This window comes from Trichoderma breve, chromosome 3, assembly GCF_028502605.1.
Source record: "Trichoderma breve strain T069 chromosome 3, whole genome shotgun sequence".
Lineage (NCBI taxonomy): Eukaryota > Fungi > Ascomycota > Sordariomycetes > Hypocreales > Hypocreaceae > Trichoderma > Trichoderma breve.
The window spans coordinates 1-23853 of record NC_079234.1 but is presented as its reverse complement, the minus strand read 5'-3'; the positions used below and the strand labels follow the sequence as shown (position 1 = coordinate 23853).

General features: G+C 37.2%; 5 protein-coding genes across 5 annotated transcripts; 1 reads left to right on the top strand and 4 right to left on the bottom strand.

The window, feature by feature from the left end:
* Nucleotides 1–347: 347 nt before the first annotated feature.
* T069G_04429 (uncharacterized protein) lies at nucleotides 348–1870 on the bottom strand (the record flags this gene model as incomplete). Its single annotated transcript, XM_056171639.1, has 5 exons — nucleotides 348–576; nucleotides 643–1102; nucleotides 1156–1390; nucleotides 1443–1738; nucleotides 1789–1870. The coding sequence occupies 5 exons, from the start codon at nucleotides 1868–1870 to the stop codon at nucleotides 348–350; spliced, it is 1302 nt and encodes a 433-aa protein (XP_056028497.1).
* A 542-nt stretch (nucleotides 1871–2412) lies between these two features.
* Nucleotides 2413–4431, bottom strand: T069G_04428 (uncharacterized protein; the record flags this gene model as incomplete). Its single annotated transcript, XM_056171638.1, has 1 exon — nucleotides 2413–4431. One exon carries the CDS (start codon nucleotides 4429–4431, stop codon nucleotides 2413–2415), a length of 2019 nt encoding a protein of 672 aa, XP_056028496.1.
* A 595-nt stretch (nucleotides 4432–5026) lies between these two features.
* On the bottom strand, nucleotides 5027–6163 carry T069G_04427 (uncharacterized protein; the record flags this gene model as incomplete). Its single annotated transcript, XM_056171637.1, has 3 exons — nucleotides 5027–5431; nucleotides 5497–6019; nucleotides 6081–6163. The coding sequence occupies 3 exons, from the start codon at nucleotides 6161–6163 to the stop codon at nucleotides 5027–5029; spliced, it is 1011 nt and encodes a 336-aa protein (XP_056028495.1).
* A 637-nt stretch (nucleotides 6164–6800) lies between these two features.
* Nucleotides 6801–11289, top strand: T069G_04426 (glycosyl hydrolases family 18 domain-containing protein; the record flags this gene model as incomplete). Its single annotated transcript, XM_056171636.1, has 11 exons — nucleotides 6801–7092; nucleotides 7159–7409; nucleotides 7494–7708; nucleotides 7769–7943; nucleotides 7999–8229; nucleotides 8392–8735; nucleotides 8801–8921; nucleotides 8973–9216; nucleotides 9271–10935; nucleotides 10991–11209; nucleotides 11273–11289. 11 exons carry the CDS (start codon nucleotides 6801–6803, stop codon nucleotides 11287–11289), a joined length of 3774 nt encoding a protein of 1257 aa, XP_056028494.1.
* Nucleotides 11290–13960: 2671 nt separating this feature from the next.
* Nucleotides 13961–14404, bottom strand: T069G_04425 (uncharacterized protein; the record flags this gene model as incomplete). The annotated part of the gene is made up of 1 exon (XM_056171635.1): nucleotides 13961–14404. The coding sequence occupies one exon, from the start codon at nucleotides 14402–14404 to the stop codon at nucleotides 13961–13963; it is 444 nt and encodes a 147-aa protein (XP_056028493.1).
* Nucleotides 14405–23853: the final 9449 nt, after the last annotated feature.

Sequence of the window (23853 nt, the reverse complement as noted above, 5' to 3'; positions counted from 1 at the left end):
CGTAGAATACATTACCCGTGATGCAACCACTATAGAATTCTTCATAGCTGATAGTTAAGAAATGAAGCTTTCTCATATGGGCTTAAGAGATTTCCAAGTCATTTTCGGTGGCCATTGGCTCCTCAGAAACAGTGGACCTAGGGTTATTAATCACTAAAAATAAAACAGCACGTACAATGGGGTTCGCCTGCTCTTTATTCTGACTCCGCCTGTAGCAATACTTAATAAACTGCTTCTGTGTGTTCTTGATAAACTTGCTCATACCAAGCCGAATTAACCAGAATAATAAACAACTCATTGTATATTGATGCCAACTTGGATAGTAATATATATATAGGGATATCCGATTAAAACTTGGAACCCGCATAAACTACATCCTTCTGTTTTTCTTTCAAGTCGTCTTCGATATCAAGGAGTCGATTGTATTTGCTGATTCTTTCGCCGCGAGCTGGAGCTCCTGACTTGATATGACCGGTACCAAGCCCTACTACCAGGTCAGCAATAAAATTATCTGTTGTCTCCCCAGATCTGTGCGACACAAAAACACTCCATCCGAGTTCGAAAGCATAGTTAGCGCTGTAAGTATCGTATTAGCTTTTTGATCAAATCCGACGCAAGGTATGAATGCTCCGTATAACTTACGCTTCTATAGCTTCTGATACCGTGCCTATTTGATTAAGCTTCAATAACACTGAGTTGCATGCCTTTTTCTCCGACGCCAGTTTGATGCGATCCACATTCGTGCAAAGCAGGTCGTCTCCAACCAGTTCAATGGTACAGTCACGATTGAATTCTGTCCAACTTGACCAGTCGTCTTCCGCAAACGGGTCCTCAAGTAAAACAAGGCCGTATTTTCCGATAATGGCCTTATATAGCTGTTGCATCTCTTCAGAAGTACGAGTTTCATTCGACGTTTTGTCTTTGAACGAAAGGTCATATAAGCCCGATTCTTGATCAAAAAACTCTGAGGATGCAGGGTCACAAGCAAATTTGATGCGTCCCGTATGCCCTGCTTTCTCAACGGCCGCTACCATCAAGTCTAGTCCCTCCTCCAAAGACGAGATAGGAGGTGCAAATCCGCCCTCATCACCAATACCAGTTGCTGAGTAATGCATTAGCCAAGCTTGTTCCTGTATGTACATTCTGCTCTCTCACCTGGGGCACCAAAACGGTCTGCAATAATTGTTTTGAGTGCAGAGTAGACATCCACAGCTAAGCGGATCCCCTCTGCAAAAGATTCGGCTCCAGTTGGAGCAATCATAAGTTCTTGGAATGCCATAGTATTTCCAGAGTGGACTCCCCCGTTCAAAACATTGAGGAACGGAACTGGAACGATGTAAGGGCCTTCAAGTCCAGCTTCTTGTCGTATAAACTCATACAATGGGACACCCTGCACGTAAATGTAAGCATTGATAGACGAAGACAGAGCTTGCATGACACACCTTCGCCGCAGCGCCTGCTCTGGCGCATGCCATGCTAATTCCAAGGATGGCATTTGCTCCGAGCCTAGACTTATCAGCAGTGCCATCCAGCTCTTTCATGAAATTATCGATTTCCTTCAATTGCGTCTTTGGGTCGAATTTATGCTCAACCAGAGCTGGTCCCAGTAAAGTCTCAACGTTGGCGACAGCTCGAGTAGTGCCCATGCCACCGAATCGCGACATATCGCCGTCTCTAAGCTCCAGAGCTTCATGTTTTCCAGTTGATGCGCCAGAGGGAACAAGGGAGTAAAAGGTACCTTGGAGCGTGAGTTTTTTATCACTTGCACTCTATCTTTGAATCACGTACCATGGGATGTAGTAACCGCAACCTGCACAGTTGGCTTCCCCCGAGAATCAAGTCGTTCTGCTGCCTTGATCGATTCAATCATAGCGGCCCTTGTACTTGCATAAATTGTATTACTGTCGTATCTGTATCTCAAAATGATCCATTTGTCTATTAGGCAACGCACTGAGTAAATATAACAACTTGAAGTTATGATATGGCTTGATTATGACGCCATTGACTTCTGATCATTACTGCAACGGCGGGGCGACTACCCACTGCCTGAAGTAAAGGTATATCCGCTATACCCGGCCTGTCTCAGCACTACCTACCTAGTAGGTACCTACAGTAACTAATCTTAGAAGGCCTTACGCAAAATGGAGATACCCCCTTGCCCGCTGTAAGGAGAAGATTATATAAGTTTTATAATTGCACCTTGCTAAAGTCGGATATATTGGTTATAGGAAGCTTATTGTAGTCCTGGGTATTTTTCCTCCCTGGCCATAAGGTATTTTAGGTTTTGGATTGCAGTTTATTAGGAAGTGGGAGAGAAGTGAGCTGCTTTATTACTTTCTTTGTCTTTAGACCTAACAAGTGGAATTATCATGCTTGCCTTTTGGCTACTCATTAGTTTGCTTAAACTAGAGTTTATTGACTATTTTCTACGGGGCCCGCTCCCAAAGATGTAGTATCATTCAGAAGGGGTAAACTATGCCACCGTTTTCGCCAGCTTTCACCACTCCTACCGTTCGCCGACCAAATCCTTTGAAAAATTTTATATACCTCTGGATCAAGGTCGTCACTTCGCAATGGGTTTTGCAGCTGAGTTTTGCTCGTGCACTCATAGACTGTTACCTCCGGTGCTCCATCTCTAACTTCTCTGGTGGTGCGTTCAACGATCCATGAACGTGATAGCTCGTTGACCACAATGGACAGCATGTAATCACCTCGGTTCGTCCCAAAATTGCATCCTCCCGTAACGCTAATCTTTAGTCTGCTTAGTAGTAGAGAACTTGCACCCTTGTCTTTTCCTAACGAAATAGCAGTGAAGATGGAACGTGCGAGGTCTCCATCGACAGCACAGTTGATGAATGCATCGCGTACGTGGCCCCTACGCGGATAGCGGGAATAGTCAAGCTGTACCAACAGCATCTGCTGGTCAAACTCGTCAAATGATGGGTCGTTGGGCGATTCCAACTTGGCGTCGGGATCGTCATCCCCTTCTTGCTCAGCCAAGACGCGAGTATCAGAGCAGTCCAGGGTCAGGGACAAGTCCTGCAGCTTTGGTAGCGATCCGAGCGTAGCATATGTAGTAACTTCTGTGGCATCGCCTTTGGAGCGCTGTATTTGAAGTCCCAGCTTGCAAATAGAGGGGCAACTCTGCACTAGTTGTTTGATGAGTTTGGGCGAAGCCGTCTCGCCAGAAAGCCACAGCGTCCGCAGCGACGCGCCATGGTGCTCAAAAACTGGTCGTAAAAGGGTACTGTTCGTCGTTCCTGGAAGACCTAATGCAAGTAAAGGAGGTAAAGTGAGAAGGAAGTTGGTCGTAGCATTCCATAGGCTTGTAGGCAGAGGAGACGATACGTTAGTGGTCACCATGCTCAGGACCAAGGTTTCCAACTTGGGAAAGCGACATTCCGTGGCAAGATATTTAAGGGCATTTTCGCTAACGAGTCGCTCAAGTTTCAACACGCGCAATGTAGAATCGTCGATACATGACATCCACTCACGAATATCGTTGAGAGGCTCAGAGCTGACAAGTTGCAGGTAATCTAGTGAGCCCTTGGTTCGCTTGGTTGTCTCGATATCTGGGAGTGCGAAACCCAGCCAAGCCGGTCGCTCCTGTGCCAGAGCCTCCGCGAGTGCTGGTGACCAGCCCGCATTTGTATTTAGTACAGCTACTTTCTTCAAATTCGGCGCCAGCCCGGCAATGATACGTCGCACGGCGTCCGCGCCGTATGTTGGAGTGCCATCCGGCCCATAACCCTTCAGTGAACGATCTCGAAGGTAGATTGTGTGCAGGAGTGGCGATGTGATAAGTTCGACTTGCTCAGCGGGCGTTAAGCTCCCGTTGGGACGGTATATATCGAAGGAGCCCAGATGTAGTTTGCACTGCGGATGGTGTTGGTGTAAGACACGGAGTAGACGGGGCAGATATTGGGTTGAGCAGTCGAAAATCACATCCGAGAGGCCAGGTAAATCAGGGATAAAGTCTGCGAGCATATCCCACACGCCATCATCCACATACCAGCTGCTTTGCCATTGAGCCCCAACTCTTGCGATGTTGATTGGCTCTACATTCTCATCATCTTCTTTTGCCGTATTCCCAAATGGATATCTGCAAACGTCACTCTGCATATCATTCTCCACTAACTGGTCGTGTTCTTCCTCCCAGCGGCCAAATCCGCCCAAAACGACATGACGGACGAACCGAAAACCATTTGTTCGCTCAAAAACCTGGCGAAGCTGTTGAACACACCTCTCCAGGCGACTTCCTTCGGTCACCCGTAGAACAATGCGGCGGAAGAGCAGCGCAAATGCAGCATTGTAGCACGACTTGTTAACTAGAGCAAATGCGTATAGGCTTGGCCTATGAGACGTTGCAAGGTGCTCACAAATGATGCGGGTTAGGTGAAGCGGAATATCGTTGAATGAGGTGCGTGACATGGCGGAAAGAGACGTATAGATGGTGTAGAGATCACGTTGAGGTAGGAACGACTCTTCACCCTCGAAATGTTAAGGAGATGGTTTGGATGCTTCAAAACCTTGCAGAATAGTCTAGTAAAGAGCAAGAAAGCCCTTTCAACATTGTCGAATGGCTCGCAAGATGGTTAAATGATGTTACAAAAAAGGCGAAATGCTCATAGGCGTAAATCATCCTTGAATGCGATTTATTACAAGCTATATTAGCTGAGAGACGTTTAAGGTATGGAGCCCGAGCCTGATTCCCTTCCCCGCCCTCGAGGTGAAACTAAGACATTCAAGTTGCATGCAAGCTAGACCAGATCCACATCAGTTGCTACTCCAATAGTCTGGCTCCTCTGCCGTTCGTGCCGTCTGGTCCAATTAGACGAAACTAAATAAACTCTGCTACACTGTACTATTTACCACACTGTATCTGGACCATTTACACATTTGTGTACATAGCCTCTTCAAAAAATAGCCGAAAATACCCAGCCCCATCGTATCTGTGAGAGGATCAAAGTTAGTAAATCACAACCCAAAATGTCAAGTAAAACCAATCGAGTGTGAGCTTAGTTACTCACTGAAAAAGTGCAATCCCTCGTTCCGACTGATCAACTTTGTCGGCATCAGGTCCATCATAAACCCCGTTTACAACCCTGTAGTTTAAGCGAGTATACGCTTTTGGCTGTACAATATTCACACCAGGAATATTTTCCTGTAGCAAAGACCGAATAAGCCCAATCTTATTCTTGTACTTGAGAGAAGTGCTTTTCTCATCGTTTGGTGACATGATCATGACGCGAGTATTGTCGCCAGGCTGATTGAAGAGGTTCCAATTGAGAGCATCAGCCTGTGCATTAGGGTCTTGAGTTCCCGTTCCCGTGATGGAATTGAGAACTTTCGTCTGCCACTTCGCTAAGTCTGCGCTTCCCGCAGCAATATTGTCGTTTCCTCCTGTCGTATATGTCTCCCAGTAGTGCGCCTTCGCGATCTCGTCAGTTGCCTATCTTTTGCTTGACCTTACACAATCACAGGCTTGCCACATACCATATAAACAGCACGAGTGCTAATAACCGCCAGCATGGTACATCCATGAAGCCCTCCTGTACCAAGCTGTATTGGGTCGTTTCCAAATTCCCGCAAGACTGCTACTGTCCCTTGATTAGTCCCCCCAATGAAGAAGCCTTCGTTTGTTGGAAATTGGGTGTCTGCTGGCACAACTTGGCCATTACTATTGAGCGCAATCTGACCAGGCAAGTACCTGGCGACTCTTGCGGCATTCCAGCGTGGGTTGGTGATAAAAGCTCGCTTCTCTAGAGCCCGACGTGACAGGTGAGCCTCATAGACGGCGGCCGAAACTTCTGACCACGAGTCGGTCGTCTCGTTCCACAGTCTGTACTGGCGATCTCGTTTCTCAACTTCAGAGACATTACGTTTTTGCACAGGAGCGCAGGAACTTCCGCAAGCTGAAACTTCACAAGCGTAAAAGCAGTTGCTGTCTAGCGAGTCATCTTGCCGCTTCAAAAGATTGTACCCATCGTATCCTCGAGTCAAAGTGACAAATCGATCTCTGCTCGTTAATATTAACCATCACAGCCTCCTCCAAGAGATATTCATATTATCAGACTAACCTTGGTGCATTCACATACCCAACCACCAGCGTACTCAAATACGCCGCCAGGAGGACGCGGAGGAGGTTCAACTGAGCTCTCATTATCACTGCACAAACTTCACGATGAGGATTGTATTTGATTTGCAGCCAGACCAAACATAAAAACAAAATGACCAAATATCTTCATCCAGAAAAAAGGATTTTGATTCAATTCGGCACAGACGGCATTTCCATATGCAGCCACAATGCTTGATACTGCTGAAAGAGGAAAATGTCCCGTGTGTTTTTATTTTAGTTATATTTCTGTTGGTTCTATCGACAGTGGCAAATGACCCCTCAAATTTTGCAGGGTGCTTTGCTGTTGGTTCTATCGACAACGGCACATTACCCCCCCAAAAATGAAGTGTGATTTCTGTTTATCGTGTCACCAATGGCAAATTATCCCTCAAAGCTGCAGATGCTTCTAGCCCAAGTAAGAAGGCTCCGGTGCCGAGTTCCCATAGCCTTGCCACGACCAGACCGAGCCTGGGATGTGTCACCAAAAGCAGTTCTTCGTATGTTAGTGTAATATTTTGTTTAGTTTCGGAATATTGTCATTGAGAAATGCTTCGTCATTTATTTGCAGGGATTTCGAGGTCGTAATAAGTAAGTGTGGCTCTTTTCAACTTACTTGGGAAACTTGATCCTTATTTCTCAAGCAATAACCAAACTAGCATCGTCCATCATAATTTCTGCAACAATGAAGCGTTGTCGCGGCTGGCCAGCCGTGTACGTGCTTTTTATATTCGTCGTCTTTACAAATGCTCAGCTGTCATCTGTACTCACAAGATGCCCTGCGAGATGCAATGAGACGGGGCCAAACCCTTCTGCCTGGACCTACTATCATGATTTCAATGCCCTGGTAAACTGCAACGCCACGGTCCTTTTCGAACTTAATGTCTATAACTCAGTTGATAATTCAGACACTCACCTCTCGTTTCGGGCATGCACTGCCAATGGACAAGAGTCTGACTTTACTGATGATCATACTGGTGAATTTGCTCGGCGACAAGTGCTAGCTTTCAACTCGACTATTGGCGAAAATGCCAACGCACAAGTGAAGCTCTTGTCCTTGAGTTCGGCCACATCCGCTCACGTTGCAGACGCTGCTTTGGCTGCTGGACAACTGGGAGACTACGTACGAAGCAACGCTCATTATACGCAAATACTGTTTGCCAAATCCAAGACTGTCATTGCTGGACTGTACTCGGGATCTCAAATCCAAGCTGGCAGCGCTTCTTCTGTTGTTCAAAAGTTCGCCAATGTGATTAAAAGCCAAAACTCAGTTCCAGAGCGTCAAGCTATCCAGGCATGCGGGACAGAAATGCAGAAAATCTCACCGCAATTCTTTGGTTTGGTGGTAGATACTACCGGCAACGTTTCTTTCGTGCAGGAGGCCCTCAAGGGCTGGAACGACGCCCAATGTCTCTCTGGAGCAGCTACGGAGCTATTGTCGGATACCTCTGTTAGTCTTATTCCTGCTAAAGAGGTGTCAGTGACACCTTTCACACGCCGCGCCCTCGACAGCCTGCTTGGCCTAGACTCTACTATTACTCCAAGGGCAACGTGCAAGTATATCCAGGCTCAGTCGGGCGACGGCTGCTTTTCGTTAGCTCAGAGATGCGATATAACACAGGCTCAACTCGAATCATACAATGGAGGTGCCAGTTTCTGCAACAAGACAATCCAGCTTAATCAGTATGTATGCTGTTCATCTGGAAGCTTGCCAGATTTCTCTCCGAAGCCATACGCAAACGGCACTTGCTTTACATACACCATCAACCCAGGTGATTACTGCCAAGCGATTGCTACCGCCTATCAAATGGAAGTGACCGGCATAGAGGTAGATACAACGTTTCATTCACGTTTGCTTATACGACTTTTGCTGACTGCCCAAGAACTACAACAACAACACGTGGGGTTGGATGGGATGCAATGATCTTGGCGTAGGCCTGAGAATCTGCCTAAGTACTGGAATTCCTCCATTCCCTGCCAATGTGCCAAACGCCGAATGTGGTCCACAGGTCAACAATACGCAACTGACCACCAACTATCAAAATTGGACAAATCTTAATCCATGTCCATTGAACGCCTGTTGTGATATCTGGGGCCAGTGTGGCATAACATCGGTGCGTATTTCTCAAGGATAGTCAGTGGACATGAGCAATCTTAATGCGGAATATTGGTGGCAAAAGGCTGCATATGTGGTGCCAAGCCCTGAAACTTGCGACAATTACCCACTGGCTATCTGACTCTCATGATGTTCATGATTACTCTAACGTGAGAAATAGGACTTCTGCACTCCGGACCCAGCTAGCACTGGCGCCCCAGGTACTGCGCAGCCTGGAAGCAATGGTTGCATATCCAACTGCGGCACTGATATAGTTACCGGACCGGCTGTGGCCAACTTTGCAAGAATTGGATATTATGAGGCCTTTGGCTACTCGAGAGCTTGTTTACACATGTCTCCGAGCGAGATCCCGTCTACTTACACGCACGTGCACTTTGCATTTGCGAATATCACCGCAGACTACGCTGTTGATGTTAGCGAGTATTCCAACATTTTTGATGCATTTGTGCAAACTTCTGGCTTCAAGAAAATCTTGTCGTTTGGTGGCTGGGGGTTTTCAACCGGGTGTGTTTATGTGCAACCTTTTCATTTTTGCCTAAAGCAATACTGACGAGGCCTACGAATTTCAGACCACAAACCTATCCGATATTCAGATCAGGAGTTACTCCTGCCCAAAGACAAACGTTTGCGAACAACGTCGCCGCATTCATTCAGCAGTACTCCCTAGATGGCGTAGATTTTGACTGGGAGGTTAGTATCAAGATCGCTTCCTCCAGAGTATGCCAGTGCTAATAAGTCCAGTACCCTGGTGCCCCTGATATTCCTGGAATTCCCCCTGGTAGTCCAGACGATGGCACAAACTACCTGGCATTTCTCAAGCTAGTTCGTGCAGCTCTTCCCAGTGACTACAGTGTATCCTTGACGGCCCCAGCCTCCTTTTGGTACCTCAAAGGTTTCCCCATCGCCGAGATGAGTAAAGTCGTCGATTACATTGTCTATATGACATATGATCTCCATGGCCAGTGGGATTATGGAAATTCATTCTGTAAGAGAAAGATCTGCATTTTCAATAACTTGATGATGACTAACAAACAAACAGCCGATCCCGGATGTCCGGCCGGCAACTGTCTTCGCTCGCAAATCAACCATACAGAAACAGCACAGGCATTCTCCATGATCACCAAAGCCGGTGTACCGATCAACATGCTAATGCTGGGTCAGCCCTTGTATGGTCGTGCTTTCCAGATGACAGAGGCAGGCTGTTATGGTGAAATGTGCACATATACCGGACCTGCTAGCGGAGCTCTACCTGGGAAATGCACCGGAACGGCAGGTTACATCTCGAATTGGGAAATCAACCAAATCATCAGTAACAGCACTTATGCCTCACAGCAGTACTACTCGGTAGATGCCGGCGATATCTTGGTTTATGACTCAACACAGTGGGTCTCGTGGATGAAGCCATCTACCTACAACAGCCGTAGCGCCTGGGCTCAAGCCTTGGGCTTCGGCGGGATAGCAGATTGGGCGGTAGATCTCAACGCAAGCTACACATCCAATGGCACTGAGATTGGCGAGGGCTCCGGCGTCGTATACATACCGCCAAGCATCTATAACGAAACGTCACCCACCGTAGCTTGCTCACCACCATGCACCTTTGTCTTTCCGCCGTGGACTCTATCAACAATGACTACCATCTCTCAGCCACCAGTCACAATGACGGTCGAGGACATCTGGCCATCCGTCTCTACCGATGACGGAGGCGTTACAACAACCGTATACGTATCAAAGACGGTGGTTACGACAATATCTATCCCGCCTGTCATCACGGATACGATATCTCTCTGGAACGTGGAATGGACCGACACTGGCGTAACCACGATCTATCTGACCAGCAGCATAGTCTTCCCAGGCGTCACGCTCACGGAGCCGCCGGACACAGTGACCACTTCGAGCTCTACCACTGTCCTGGCCGGAATTATATACACATACAGCCCTGGACCCTATCCAATTTACACAGGTAGTTCCCCTGGCCAAACTACTACACCAATTCCTCCTCCGCCTCCCCCCGGCAGCGTAGGCCATGTTCACGTTAGTGTTGGTCCTCCGAGTCCGCAATGTTTCCCCGGAGAGATTGGTTGCGGCGGCCTATGCTCGCTGAATTGCGGCGCAGGCATAGGCTGTATCGGTATTTGCGGTTGTATAGGGCCCTTCTGCCCAGATGGTAGCAACTGCATCGGTCCCGGTTGTGGAGGCGAAGGAAGCAGTGAGCCCACTGGCACAAACAGACCAACTTCTTGTGAAAGAAGCACAACCGTGACAGACTGTAAGGTTGCTTGCTCCCTTACTCTCGCCTCGGGAGGATCAGAATACTCGACGGACTGCTATACAACTACCTGCCAGGAACACGTCGGCTGTAATATCCGAGCAACTACCACGACGTCCGAAACCACAATTGGCTGTCCGACGCTGCCACCATATAGTGCCTGGTGGACGGCTACCGATGAGCCTGTGCCGTTGATGGGAGACGGAGCTGGTGGTGGCTCAGTGCTGGTGACGGGAACTTTCACGCAGCCATCAACGCCTATTACACCTGTGCAGTCTTCCTCGAGCAAGACCTCTTCGAGCAAGACCTCCTCGTCAGCGACATCATCGTCATCATCGCCTCCGCCTCCACCTCCTAACACAGGCGAACTTTGCCTTGGGCTGCTCACTGCTGCAACCTCAGAGCTCGCTACCTATGCCTATATTATATTTAATCCAGGTAAGTAACATATACGCAAATGGAATAAATAGGAAAGCTGCTGACTGTGCCAAAGGTGACCCCTGTAGTGGCACGTATGTAACAGATGGTAATATCGGTTCTGCAGAGCAAGTATGCGATATCCCAGACAACCACAAGACAGTGTCGTTGTGCGCTGGCACAGGTACATTTGAGAACGAGGGCCCGGAGTTTTTTTCGGATCCCAGCTGTGGTTTCGCCCTCTCACTTAATGGTCAGCTCTATGAGACAGCTCAAAAGGTCAGTTATGACGATAGTCAGTGTTCAGGTGTATGCCCAGATCTTGTTGCTTCAGTGCAAGGTATACTCTTATTCACAGGCCTGCCTACATGCTAGTATATCATAGGTTATTTATAATGAGTCTTCCTATTTGAACTGTAATATATTCTGATTTAAACTATAGTAGCTTGTACTACAGTTAGGTACCAAAAGTCTGCGAACGCCTTATAGTACCACTAGTGTATATAGTATAAGATGCATTTAATATAAATATTTATTAAAAATCAACCACAAGGGAAAACACTAAGAAAATTAAATATATTTATATATTAGCTATTACTTTTTTTATATAATTATAGTTTTTCTTAATATATGCTATAAATACTGCGTAAAATGTATATAAAGATAATACTGTTACAAGTGTAAAATTACAGTTGGTTATAGTGGAAAGTACAGTGCTATTAGTACTGCTTTTCTATAGCCTTCTTACAATAGAAAAATTACAATATATTTTACTATAAATACTCTTTACACTTTAATAAAAAAAAGAAAATACTTATATATTTTAATAAATTATATTATTGCCTATATAAATATTATAAATATTTTTATTTTTTACTCCTAGTGCTAATATATTATAAGTATTAAAATATTAGTTTTATACTATATACTATAAGATACTATAAGGTATTCACAGACTTTTAGTACCTAAGTGTAATACTAAAGTTTATATAAATATACTACTAATTCTATTAATTTATATTTAATTATAGTATAATGCCTTAGTGTAGTATATACTTTATAATAATATTATAACGTTATTATAGTAGTTTTATTATAATTAATAAGGAGCTCTTAGTTATATATAAATATATAAGTTATGAAAGTTACAAAAAGATAATCCTAAAGATTTCTATAGTTTAATAAGGGAATTTAACTAGACTTATGACTTATAGTAGCTAGGATAAATAAGCTCAGCCTAGCTTAGTAATATAAAGGAAAATAGCTTCTTTTATTTAAATAGTAAAAAAAAATAAAATAAGTTATTTTAATAAAATAAAACCTAGGCCCTATAGCCAAAGGATATTTAACTAGGCGCTAGTTAAATAATATTTACCTATTAGCCTTATACCCTAGCTTAGTAAGGAACTAAGACATTCAAGTTGTATACAAGCTGGACCAGATCCACATCGGTCGCTACTCCACTAGTCTGGCTCCTCTGCCGTTCGTACTATAGCAAAACACCCCGTTTACATATATCCTTACAAAGTGTTCATCGCAAGCATCTGCTTTCTCATTATATATAATTACGTTCTTAATGTCAAGAGAGTACAGGTTCACATTCCCAGTTCTCTATTGAGATTATAACTGATTCACACCACAACAAGTACCTAAGGATCAGCCCACGGCACCATTTCTCCTTATTCCGCTGTTTATCTTACCACCCATTCTGCGGTCTTCTCCTTGACTAATGCTGCTTGCCAGTATTGGGTTGGGAATATCGGCTGGATCACACACTTATAGATGTCATAATTCTGATCGACGTCTAGTATCGATCTTCATAGCGATAATCTTATTGGCAACAGCTGCCGGTTTTATAATGCGGTGTAGTGCAGTTACGGTAACCCTTATGGTGGTGCCTAGGGCGGCTTGCGTGGGAATGGTGATCAATCCCGTATATCGGAGTTGCACACTTAGATTGTACGATAGAGGAGACTGTGCCCTATGGTATAATAGGAAAGTATTTCCGGTTTAGATCGTATTAAATCAGCATGGACTCTAGGTATATCCTCAGTATATTCCAATTTCGAATGCTGTATAACCGCAAGCAATCGTCTGTTGTAAACTTCCTTGGTCCCAGTGTCTCCAGAGAAACTGTCAATATAGGACTGGTATGACATAGTTTGAACAAGGCGGGAAGTTTTGGCGGACCTTACAATAAGACGCAAGTTCTAATTATCAGGAGTGTTTCGCCAGCTGCCATATCGCTCAAGACGAACAGCAACATCAAGGCATTCGCCAAAACGACTTCACCGATATGGGCCAGTACTGGCTCATGACCACGAAGAGCCACAGATGCTTTCTCGATTCACGCAAGCTCTCCCTCGAAAACATCAACAATACGATGACCTACCAGAATGCCTACTATTGTTAGTATCTTTCACTAAGGCGATTTTCTCTTGTCTAGATATTGGGTATAACCTCTTTCTGTTCACCGGAATGAATGGTGCCTATGTGGTATATACTGCACATTACTTCATCGATGGTAAGAAGCGCTCCAGAACGCTGCGAACTATTTGGACAGCCTCGAAATAGCCATACCCAGCCTTAGTTATTATTATAATACTATGTTTCCTCATTGAGTAAGTCAAAGTGATTGACATATGCTTGAGAAGATATGAAAGTATCAGTCGAGAGACAAAGATTGGGGAGTACCTAGTCTTTATTAAATATTATATTCATGGTGAACCAATAACCCTAATCTATAGCAAGTGTAGGTATCGCCCAAAGTTCCAGAGAAAAGGCATCGTACAATGTTATGTAGTTGGTTATTGAACATCTCAAATATAGCAATATGATAATCATCCTGGATTTCTTCCGGCTTGCAGAAGCTAGGTGAGGCTTAGAAGATGGCTAGGAAGGCAAATATACATCATTTAGAGGTGATATGGACAATGGTTGGAAGTCAGGGTGTATTCTACTGCGTTGTCCTTGAGAGTTGAATACAATGTATCTCAGTAATGAGCGTAGCTTGTCCGTTCCAACCGTTCTCAACCATGACTTTCAACTAGGGGTTGCAAATGTAACTATAGCAAACCCACCAATCCAACCAAGCACCCGCATTCCCATCACACTCCACATCCGTGCCCGGAGACTGGTGGTAGCAATTGGCCACCACGCTCCCGTCGCCGCCGTCGATGTATCCCTGCACGATGCCGCTGTCCAGGTAGTAGAAGTTAAGCTGGCTGACGCCGCACACATTCTTGGCCCACCAGAAGGTGGGGTCGCCATTGTAGCCGCTCCCGAGCTCGCCGATGCGCGGGTAGACGTCGTACCGGCGGTCACCCTGCACGAAGCACTGGCAGTTCCAGTAGTCGGACGGGCAGATGGCGTTGTACTCGACTCCGCCGATCTGGTTGTCGCCGGCGAGCCAGGCGCCGATGTGGAAGTCGGCGGCAGCCTTGGAGAGGAGGCACCCGAGTGTGAGGATGGTTGGAGTGGTGAACTTCATATTGATGGATAGGGCTGATGCGTAGTCTATATTCAAGATTTGAGGTATGAGTTATTTCGTTGAATAATACTGAGTCTTGTTGTCAGGAGAATGAGATTTAGTCACAGAGCTCTTGGTACTTTATATATGTATCATTGTAAGACCCACAACTCAGCCATACAGCACTCTTTCAAGGTACGATACTATTTTGGAGCAAGTAGTATCCTAATTCCCGATATGTTTGGAATCATGTCAATGAGTGAGGAATCTTATTACTCCATAGCATGTTAAGAATTATAGTAACGAACTAATACTAATCCTTAATTGGGCAGGTGTATTATAACATACAGTAGTGGGAAATCGGTCTGCCTTTTAACTGTTATCTAATGCCGAATCATTGAATGCCGAATCATTGGCAAATGTCGGTAATTACAAAAGAGATAGGACAAATTCAAGACTCTGCCTCCCCCTGAGTCTTTGCTTAATAAGAAAGCAGCGGTTATGCTGCAGAACTAGTAAATAGGTTGCGAACTGGGCTTATCCTACTTATGATGGATTCCCGATTGGTTCTCAGATATCTTAAGCTAGGGCTAAGGGCTATTATCCTTACCCTTGATGTCTGGGCCTTATAATACTCTCTTGCTCCATTAGTGCTAGGTATTAATATTGGTGATACTGCTGGGGCCAATATAACCCTAGGCTTAACTAACTTTACTATTGTGGCCTATCTTAGCGGAAATGTATAATCTTTAAGTTTACGTTATAACTTTATATATAAAATACTTTAGCATTAAAAATACAGGGGTAAGGTTACGTTAAAATATAAGGGTAAAATTATATTAAATAAGATACTAATTTTTATTAACTAAAGTATTAACCTAAGCCTTATACTATTAGTTTATATTTATATAATAGCTATTTTAATTTATAAATTTAAAAAAGTAAGTATAATTATAATATATAAAATTATATAAGTTAAAGGTTATAACTTAGTACTTTTAATTTATAAATTAAAAAAGGTAGTTATAATTATAATAATAAATAATAAAAAGTAAATAATAATTTTACTTATTAATTAAAAAAGCTAGTGTAATAATTTATTATATAATTAAAGATTATTATTAAGGAAATTAACTATATAAAAAGTAAAGTGTGACGAACTAGTGCCTATAGGTTAGTATAGGTATGACGTCCCGACCCAATACTATATAGTATAGGGTAAGTTCCTAAGGTAATAAGCCAAGGTCAATTGGTTTATGTTAGCAGAGAGGATAGGAAGTAGCTTTAAGCAGTATAATCACGAAGCGAGTAAGATATAATAAAGATTTAGTCTATATTTAATCTTAATGCTTTATTAACGACTATCTATCTAAGTTATCTAAAGAGCGTAGAGAATAAAATCTTATATATCTAGTCGTTCCCTTTAAATTACAGTTAGATTACAGTTTAATTAGATTACAATAGATCGCAGTAGTGATCTATTAGGGGTACGCTGCATAAGTAATCCTTCCCTAATTAATTCCTTAGTCCATACTTTATCTAAGGTACGTACCTATACTAAATCAGGTTGTAATATAATACTCCCTTTTTATTAGTCTTATCCTTAAGGCTAGTATAAATAAATATTACTGTCCTTTTATTACTAATCTATAACCTTCGTCTATTCTTACCTAATAGCGTAATAGTATATTTTATTAAGTCTTGAAAAATTTATTACGTAAATCTTAAGAATATTTTTTTTTAGTAAATACTATTAAAGAATTAGGCTTTTTAATAATAGTATATTTTTTTTATAAAAAGTACGGTATAGGTAACTGTTGTAAAATAATAAATAAGGTATCTTATTATAAAAAGTATATTTATCAGGGTCGTTTTTATAATAGGAGTAGGGTTCCTATTAACGTATATAAGTTATTTTTATTAGTTTATTTTAAATTTATTTATAATAACTGTAGTAATAAGTTAGATAACGTCCAAATATAAGTAATTACATATATAAGAAAAGGAGGCTGAGGAGTAGTTAGCTAAATATTAGTAAAAGGCTACTAAGGCTTTAGTTTATTTATTACGTATCTGTTCTTAGCGTAAATCTTTAGTATATTGGGGTACTAAGATAGTTAATTAGGGTTTAAAGAGTTTAAATAAGTTAGATAATGCGGAGAGAGCGGAGTCTAAGGCAGTAATTAACGTTTAAGTAGCGGAGGCGGTAGATGTTATTAATTAAAACGCTGTATTTAGTAATACTTTCTTAGATTTCTCCGAAATTATTATTAATCCCTTTTTTTCCTAAGTCTCCGGTTTAGGGTATAGGGATTTAGGTTTTCTTATAGTAAAGGTAGGAATTCTAGTACTTTTTTTTTTAATTATTTCTTTATTCGTTAAGTAGCTGGTGTTAGGAGTTTTAAGTATAGTCCTAAGTTTTTTTAAAAGTCTTAAATTAATTCTATTGTATTAAAGCTTTTAATAGGTTCCTAGGTGTTATAAATTAAATTATATTCTTTCTATTTAATCTAATACTTAATCCTATTATTCTTTTCTAAATTCCTTTACACTACTAAAACTTTTTTAACTTCCTATTCCTCTTTATTCTTAATAATAATAATTTTATTTAAAATTAGTCTTCCTATTACTTTATTAATTTATGCTTTTTCTAAAAGTAATATATAAAATATAAGGTATTTTAGTTATATACCTTCTGGTATTTCTAATTTATAGTTAACGTTATTAATTTTTTTTAAAATTTTAAATAAACTAATTTTTTTAAAATTAAGTTTATTATTTAATTAATTTATTTTAATGTTTAGTATTTTATAGCCTTGTATATATTAAAGTAGGTAGACTATATCTCCCTCCTAAAGGTTTAGTTCCTTAATCTTATCCTTATTTATATAATATTTTATATATTTTTAAATAAGTTTTAGCTATACTTTTAATTCCTTATATAAATTAACTATTAATTCTGCTTAAAGTCGTACTTTATTAGCGTTAGGTCTTTTTTAAGGTGGCCTATATACTAAAGAAGTATATCTGTATAAAGCGTAGAATAGTATTAGCTTAGTAGATTTAGATTTTGTACTATTATAATATAGCTAAGTAAGTAGTAGTTTATTAACTTAATTATTTTATTATAAATTAATAAAATATCTTAAGTACTACTTAATAATTTAATTTATTTATTCTATTTAGCTATTTATTTTAAAATAGTATATACTACTAAGTTTATAATTTACTCTAAGTTTTACTATAAGTTCTTACTAAAATTTAAAGGCAAAGGTTCGTTCTTTATTTAAGATAATTTCTTAGGGTAGGCTATAGTTAGCTATTATTATCCTTATATATATATATACTAAATCTTCTGCTAAATATAATTTATAATATAGTAAAAAGTAAGCTTACTTTATAAATTTATCTACTACTACTAAAATACTATTATAAGTTACCTTAGTAAAAGTTTCCTTAAAAAGTAGTAGGTCTATAATATAATTAAAGGTAACTGTTTCCTATAGTAGTTCTAGTATTAGTAAGGGTTATAGCTTTCCATAGGGTTTATGTTATTTAGGTTTAGTGCATTAATATTTATCGTAGGTTAATATAACGTTAGCGGCGGTCTTCTTTATCCCTTTAAATTAATATATTATAAGTACTTATTGGTGTATAGTTGTAATTCTTTAATGTCTGAATAAAGGGTGTTTGTAAATATGTTTTATAACTTTCTTTTATAATTTAGGAGGTACTTAGTATTTGTTTTTATTTATAGGATATTTATTTTATATTGTAATCTAAGATAGAAACTGATGTAGTTCTTAGTTTTTTATATACTCCTTAATTTTTTTAAAGAGTTTATTATATTTTTCTATTTTAAAGATTATATTAAAGGATCTTTATTTATAATTGCCTTATGTATTTTAGTGTAATATAATACCTTAATAATTAGGGATTTCTTAGAAGTGGTTAATTCTCTTGCTGAGTGCGTTGGCTCTTCCGTTTTCCGATCTGTGACGTCCTAACCTAATACTCTAATAGTATAGGGTAAGTTCTTAAGGTAATAAGCTAAGGTTAATTAGTTTATGTTAGCAGAGAGGACAGGAAGTAACTTTAAGTAAGTGTAATTATAAAGCGAATAAAATATAATAAAGATTCAGTCTATATTTAATCTTAATACTTTATTAACAACTATCTATCTAAGTTACCTAAAGAACGTAGAGAATTAAATTTTATATATTTAGTTATTTCTTTAAGGAATAATATAGTATATTATTCCTATATATACTTAGAACGTAGATTAACTATTATTCCTATATTAAAATAATACAGCTTAGTTATTCCTTTTTAAGAGGAGTAATACAGCGCAGTTATTCCTTCTCCTAACTAATTAGAACAGTCTAATAGATATTCCAGGATACTTATTTATAGTATTATAAAAGGTTAGGTCGTAATATAATACCCCCTCCTGTTAATCTTACCCTTAAGATCTAAGACAGGGCTTAGCTACTTAATTTAGGCGGTAGTACATAACGTAGGTAGGTAACTTCCCTCCTTTATAATTATAACTCTATATCTAATCTTATACCTATTTATAAAAAACGTAAAACTATTTCTCTTACTAAATAAATACTTACTTTAGGTTTATCTACTAATATACCTTATACTTAATACTATTATACTAAAGTACTATATATTATATCGGGGGCGTCTTCTCGCTATAGTAACTACGTAAAAGTGCAAAAGTTATATAACAGCGTTTTAGTAGTAAGTTCTTATAGATAATCCTTAATTTATTAATAAGTGTATTTTAATAATTCTTCTAATGGAAAAAGTATTAGCTTAACGTTAAGTATTAGAGCATTAAAAAAAAAAGATTAGCGAATAGGTTAAGTCTCTTAATACTTAAATACTTAAACTTTAAACTTAGCTAACTAAGGCTTTAAGTTATTTATTACGTATTTAAAAAATACATAAGAAGGCTAAAAAGCAGGGTAAAGAGTTATTTTATTAGGGTATAAAGGAAGAGGATACTAAGGTAGCTGCCGAGTAGTCTACAGTATATGACCTACAATAGCTAGGAGTTCCTAATAACATTAATTAATCCTCCTTAGGCGTCGGTTTAGAGTTTATAAATCTAGGTCCTTTTGTACTAACAGAAGAAACTTATATACCTTCTTTTTCTTAGGTAGTTTTACTTATTAAGTAGCTGGTATTAGGAGTTTTAAGTATAATCCTAGGTTTTTCTAAAAGTCTTAAATTAGTTCTATTATATTAAAGCTTTTAATAGGTTCCTAAGTATTATAAATTAGATTATATTCTTTCTATTTAACCTAATATTCTATTTTATTATTTTCTTCTAGATTCTTTTATATTACTAAGACTTCTTTAACTTCCTATTCTTCCTTATCCTTAATAATAATAATTTTATCTAAAATTAATCTTCCTATTACTTTATTAATTTATACTTTTTCTAAAAGTAATATATAAAATACAGGGTATTTTAATTATATACCCTCTGGCATTTCTAATTTATAATTAATATTACTAATTTTCTTTAGAATCTTAAATAAATCAATTTTCTTAAAATTAAGTTTATTATTTAGTTAGTTTATTTTAATATTTGGTATTTTATAACCTTATATATATTAAAGTAGGTAGGCTATATCCCCCTCCTAGAGGTTTAGTTCCTTAATCCTATTCTTATTTATATAATATTTTATACATTTTTAAATAAGTTCCAGCTGTACTTTTAATTCTTTATATAAGTTAACTATTAATTCTGCTTAAAGTTATACTTTATTAGTATTAGGTCCTTTTTAAGGTAGCCTATATACTAAAGAAGTATATCCGTATAAAGCGTAAAATAGTATTAACTTAGTAAATTTAAATTTTATACTATTATAATATAACTAAGTAAGTAGTAGTTTATTAACCTAATTATTTTACTATAGATTAATAAAATATCTTAAGTATTACTTAATAATCTAATTTATTTATTCTATTTAACTATTTATTTTAGGATAGTATATACTACTAAATTTATAATTTACTCTAAGTCTTACTATAAGTTTTTACTAAAACTTAAAGGTGAAAGTTTATTCTTTATCTAAGATAATTTCTTAAGGTATACTATAATTAGCTACTATTATTTTTAAATATATATATATAAGGTCTTTTACTAAGTATAATTTTTAATAAGGTAGGAAGTATACTTACTTTGTAAATTTATTTACTACTACTAAAATATTATTATAGGTTATTTTAGTAAAAGGTTTTTTAAAAAGCAGTAGGTCTATAATATAATTAAAGGTAACTATTTCTTATAGTAATTCTAATACTAGTAGGGGTTATAGTTTTCCATAGGGTTTATATTTTCTATACTTAATATATTAATATTTATTATAAATTACTATAATATTAGCTGCAATTTTCTTTATTCCTTTAAATTAATATATTATAAGTACTTACTAATATATAATTATAATTCCTTAGTATCTAAACAGTAGGTATTTGTAAATGTATTTTATAATTTTCTTTTATAATTCAGGAGGTACTTAATATTTATTATTATTTATAAAATATCCGTTTTATAAGGTAACCTAAGATAGAAACTAATGTAGTTCTTAATCTTTTATATATTCTTTAATTTTTTTAAAAAGTTTATTATATTCTTCTACCTTAAAGATTAAATTAAAAAATCTTTATTTATAATTACCTTATATATTCTAATATAATATAATACCTTAGTAATTAAGGATTTCTTAAAAGTAATTGATTCTTTTACTAAATATATTAGCTCTTTTATTTTCTAATCCTTTATAGTATATAAGTTTATAATTAAATTTACTTAGGAATTTAAAGTATCTTAGCTATTATTTAAATAATTTCTAAGTAGATGTAAAGTAGGTAATATTCTAATAATTAGTAAAGATTTTAATTTAAAATTTACTTCCTCTATAATATTAACTCTACTATTCTAAATAGTTCTTAATTCTTAAGAATTCTTTATCATAGACTACGTAATTAAGTTCAGCTTTATTAAGTTTTTGTAAGTAAAATATAATAAGGTAAGGTTTTCCTTTGCTGTCTTATTAGTTAAGTACTCCTTTAATTATATATTTAAATACATTAGTTTTAATTTCTATCGGTTTCTTAGGGTTATATATAGCTAAAATAGGTTTTAAAGTAATAGCTTACTTAATTGCTTAAAATACTTATTTAGCTTCTTTTATCTATTTAAACTTCTAATCCTTTTTTATTATATTAGTTAAAGGTTAAGTAAGGACTAAGAAGTTTTAAATAAAGTATCAGTAATAGTTAGTTAATCTATAGAAACTTTATACTTCTTTAACTAATGTTAGTATTAGCTATTTATTAATTACAGTAACTTTCTTTAGGTTTATTTATATAGATCCAGGGGTAATAATATATCCTAAGAATTCCACTTCTTATATATAAAATTAATATTTCTTAGGGTTTACGAAGAGATAATTATCTTATAGTACTTAAAGTACTAAGCATATATATTCCTTATATTCTTCCTCTGTTTTAGAATATATTAAAATATTATTTAAGTAAATGATAATAAATTTATTTTAATATTTCCGAAGGATGTAATTAATCCTTTTCTAAAAGGATACGGGTGCGTTTATTAGTCCTTAAGGTATTACCAAGAATTCGTAAAATTCTCCGGGGGTACTAAAAACTGTTATTTATTTATATCCTTCCTTTATTTATATTAATCCGTAAGCATTAGTAAGGTTTAGCTAAAAGTATATTATAGCTCCTTATAATTAATCTCATACTTTAGATATTAGTAGTAAGGGAGTTCAATCCTTAATTATAATATTATTTAGTTATCTATAATTAATAACTAATTGTAGTTTCCGTTCTTCTTTAGAACAAAAATAACAGAGTATTGTACTAGGGAGTTAAAGATTTTAATATATCCTTTCTCTTTTTATTCCTATATCTATTTGTTAAGGATATCTAGTTTTAACTAGTTAAGGTTGTATAACGGAAAGTGTTTTAGTTACTTCCCTTCCTTTAGTTCTATTATATAGTCCTATTTAGTATATGGTAGTATTTATATGTTTCTACCTTAATTAGTTAGGGTCCTCTGAAATAGAGCCTTAAACTTCCAGTATTATTTTAAAATATTAGCTATTAAGTCTATAGGTTCTTCCCTTTTAGTTATAGGGTTTCCTTCTAATATGTCTTCTTTTTCCTAGGGTTTTCTTTCTATAAGTTCTAGGAATTGGTTAAGTTTATATAAATCTTATTTCCCTCTGGTAAACTTTTTTAAATAATAAGCTTCTGTAGCTTTAAATTGTTTCTGTTATTTCTATATAGGAATTTAGTTAAGCTTAGGGAGTCAAGGTTTCTAGCTTCCTCTGTTCTCCTTCTAATTTAAAGTTCCTTTATTATTTCACTAATAAATTAGGCCTTTGCTTTATATTATCAAGGGTTTATATTAACATAACTATAGTATACCTAGGATAATATCCTATTTCAGAGTGTTAATAATATTATATACTACTGAAGTAGTTTAACTAAATACTTTAAGATATAGGTAATTAGTCTATCTCTTAATCTATTTATTATTATATTCAAACTGTTTTCCTTCCCCGTAAAGGAGTTAGTACAGTTTCTTCTTTTATCTCTATAGTAATTGTAGGTATATTACAGTTACAGCCGATATATAATTCCTATTTGCTCCAGAGTTTATTATAACTTTTAGCAGTTCCTTATTTTATATTATTATAAAAGTAATTTTCTTCTTAAGATATTTTTTCTTTTTATTACTATTATATTTATATTCCTTTTTAAGGGATATAAATTCTCTATTAGTCTTATAATACCCTTTATTTAGAAACTATTCTAGTTTTTTAAGTACTAGTCTTTAATTTTGTGTAATATATATGACTTATAGTATAGGTTCTTGTAGTTATTCTATTCTACTGCTCTACAGTATTATCTTATTTATTTAATATATATATTATAAGTAATTTTATTATCTTATAGGTTATTAAGGGTCTTCCTAAATTTGTAATATTTTTAAAAGAGTTCTTTAGGTACTCCTATGTAAGTTCTAAAGTTAAATCTAATCTAGTATAACTAGTTTACTAATTATTATCCTTTAATTTGTCTTTCCTCTAAGGCTTTATTATACCAGGCTTCTAGTTTATTATTTCTATATTGTATATAATCCTATTCTTAACATTGTCTATACTATTAAAATAGGTAATTATAAGTTCCTTTATTTTATTTATATTATTAGATAAGCTTTATAGTTTAATAAATAGTATACTATTAGTTTAAGTAATTTTCCATTTGTCTATAATTCTGATATTTATAAGGTGCAGTTAGGTAAGGTTCAAGTATTATAATTTATAGGTTAGGGTTAGGGTTAGGGTTAGGGTTAGGGTTAGGGTTAGGGTTAGGGTTAGGGTTAGGGTTAGGGTTAGGGTTAGGGTTAGGGTTAA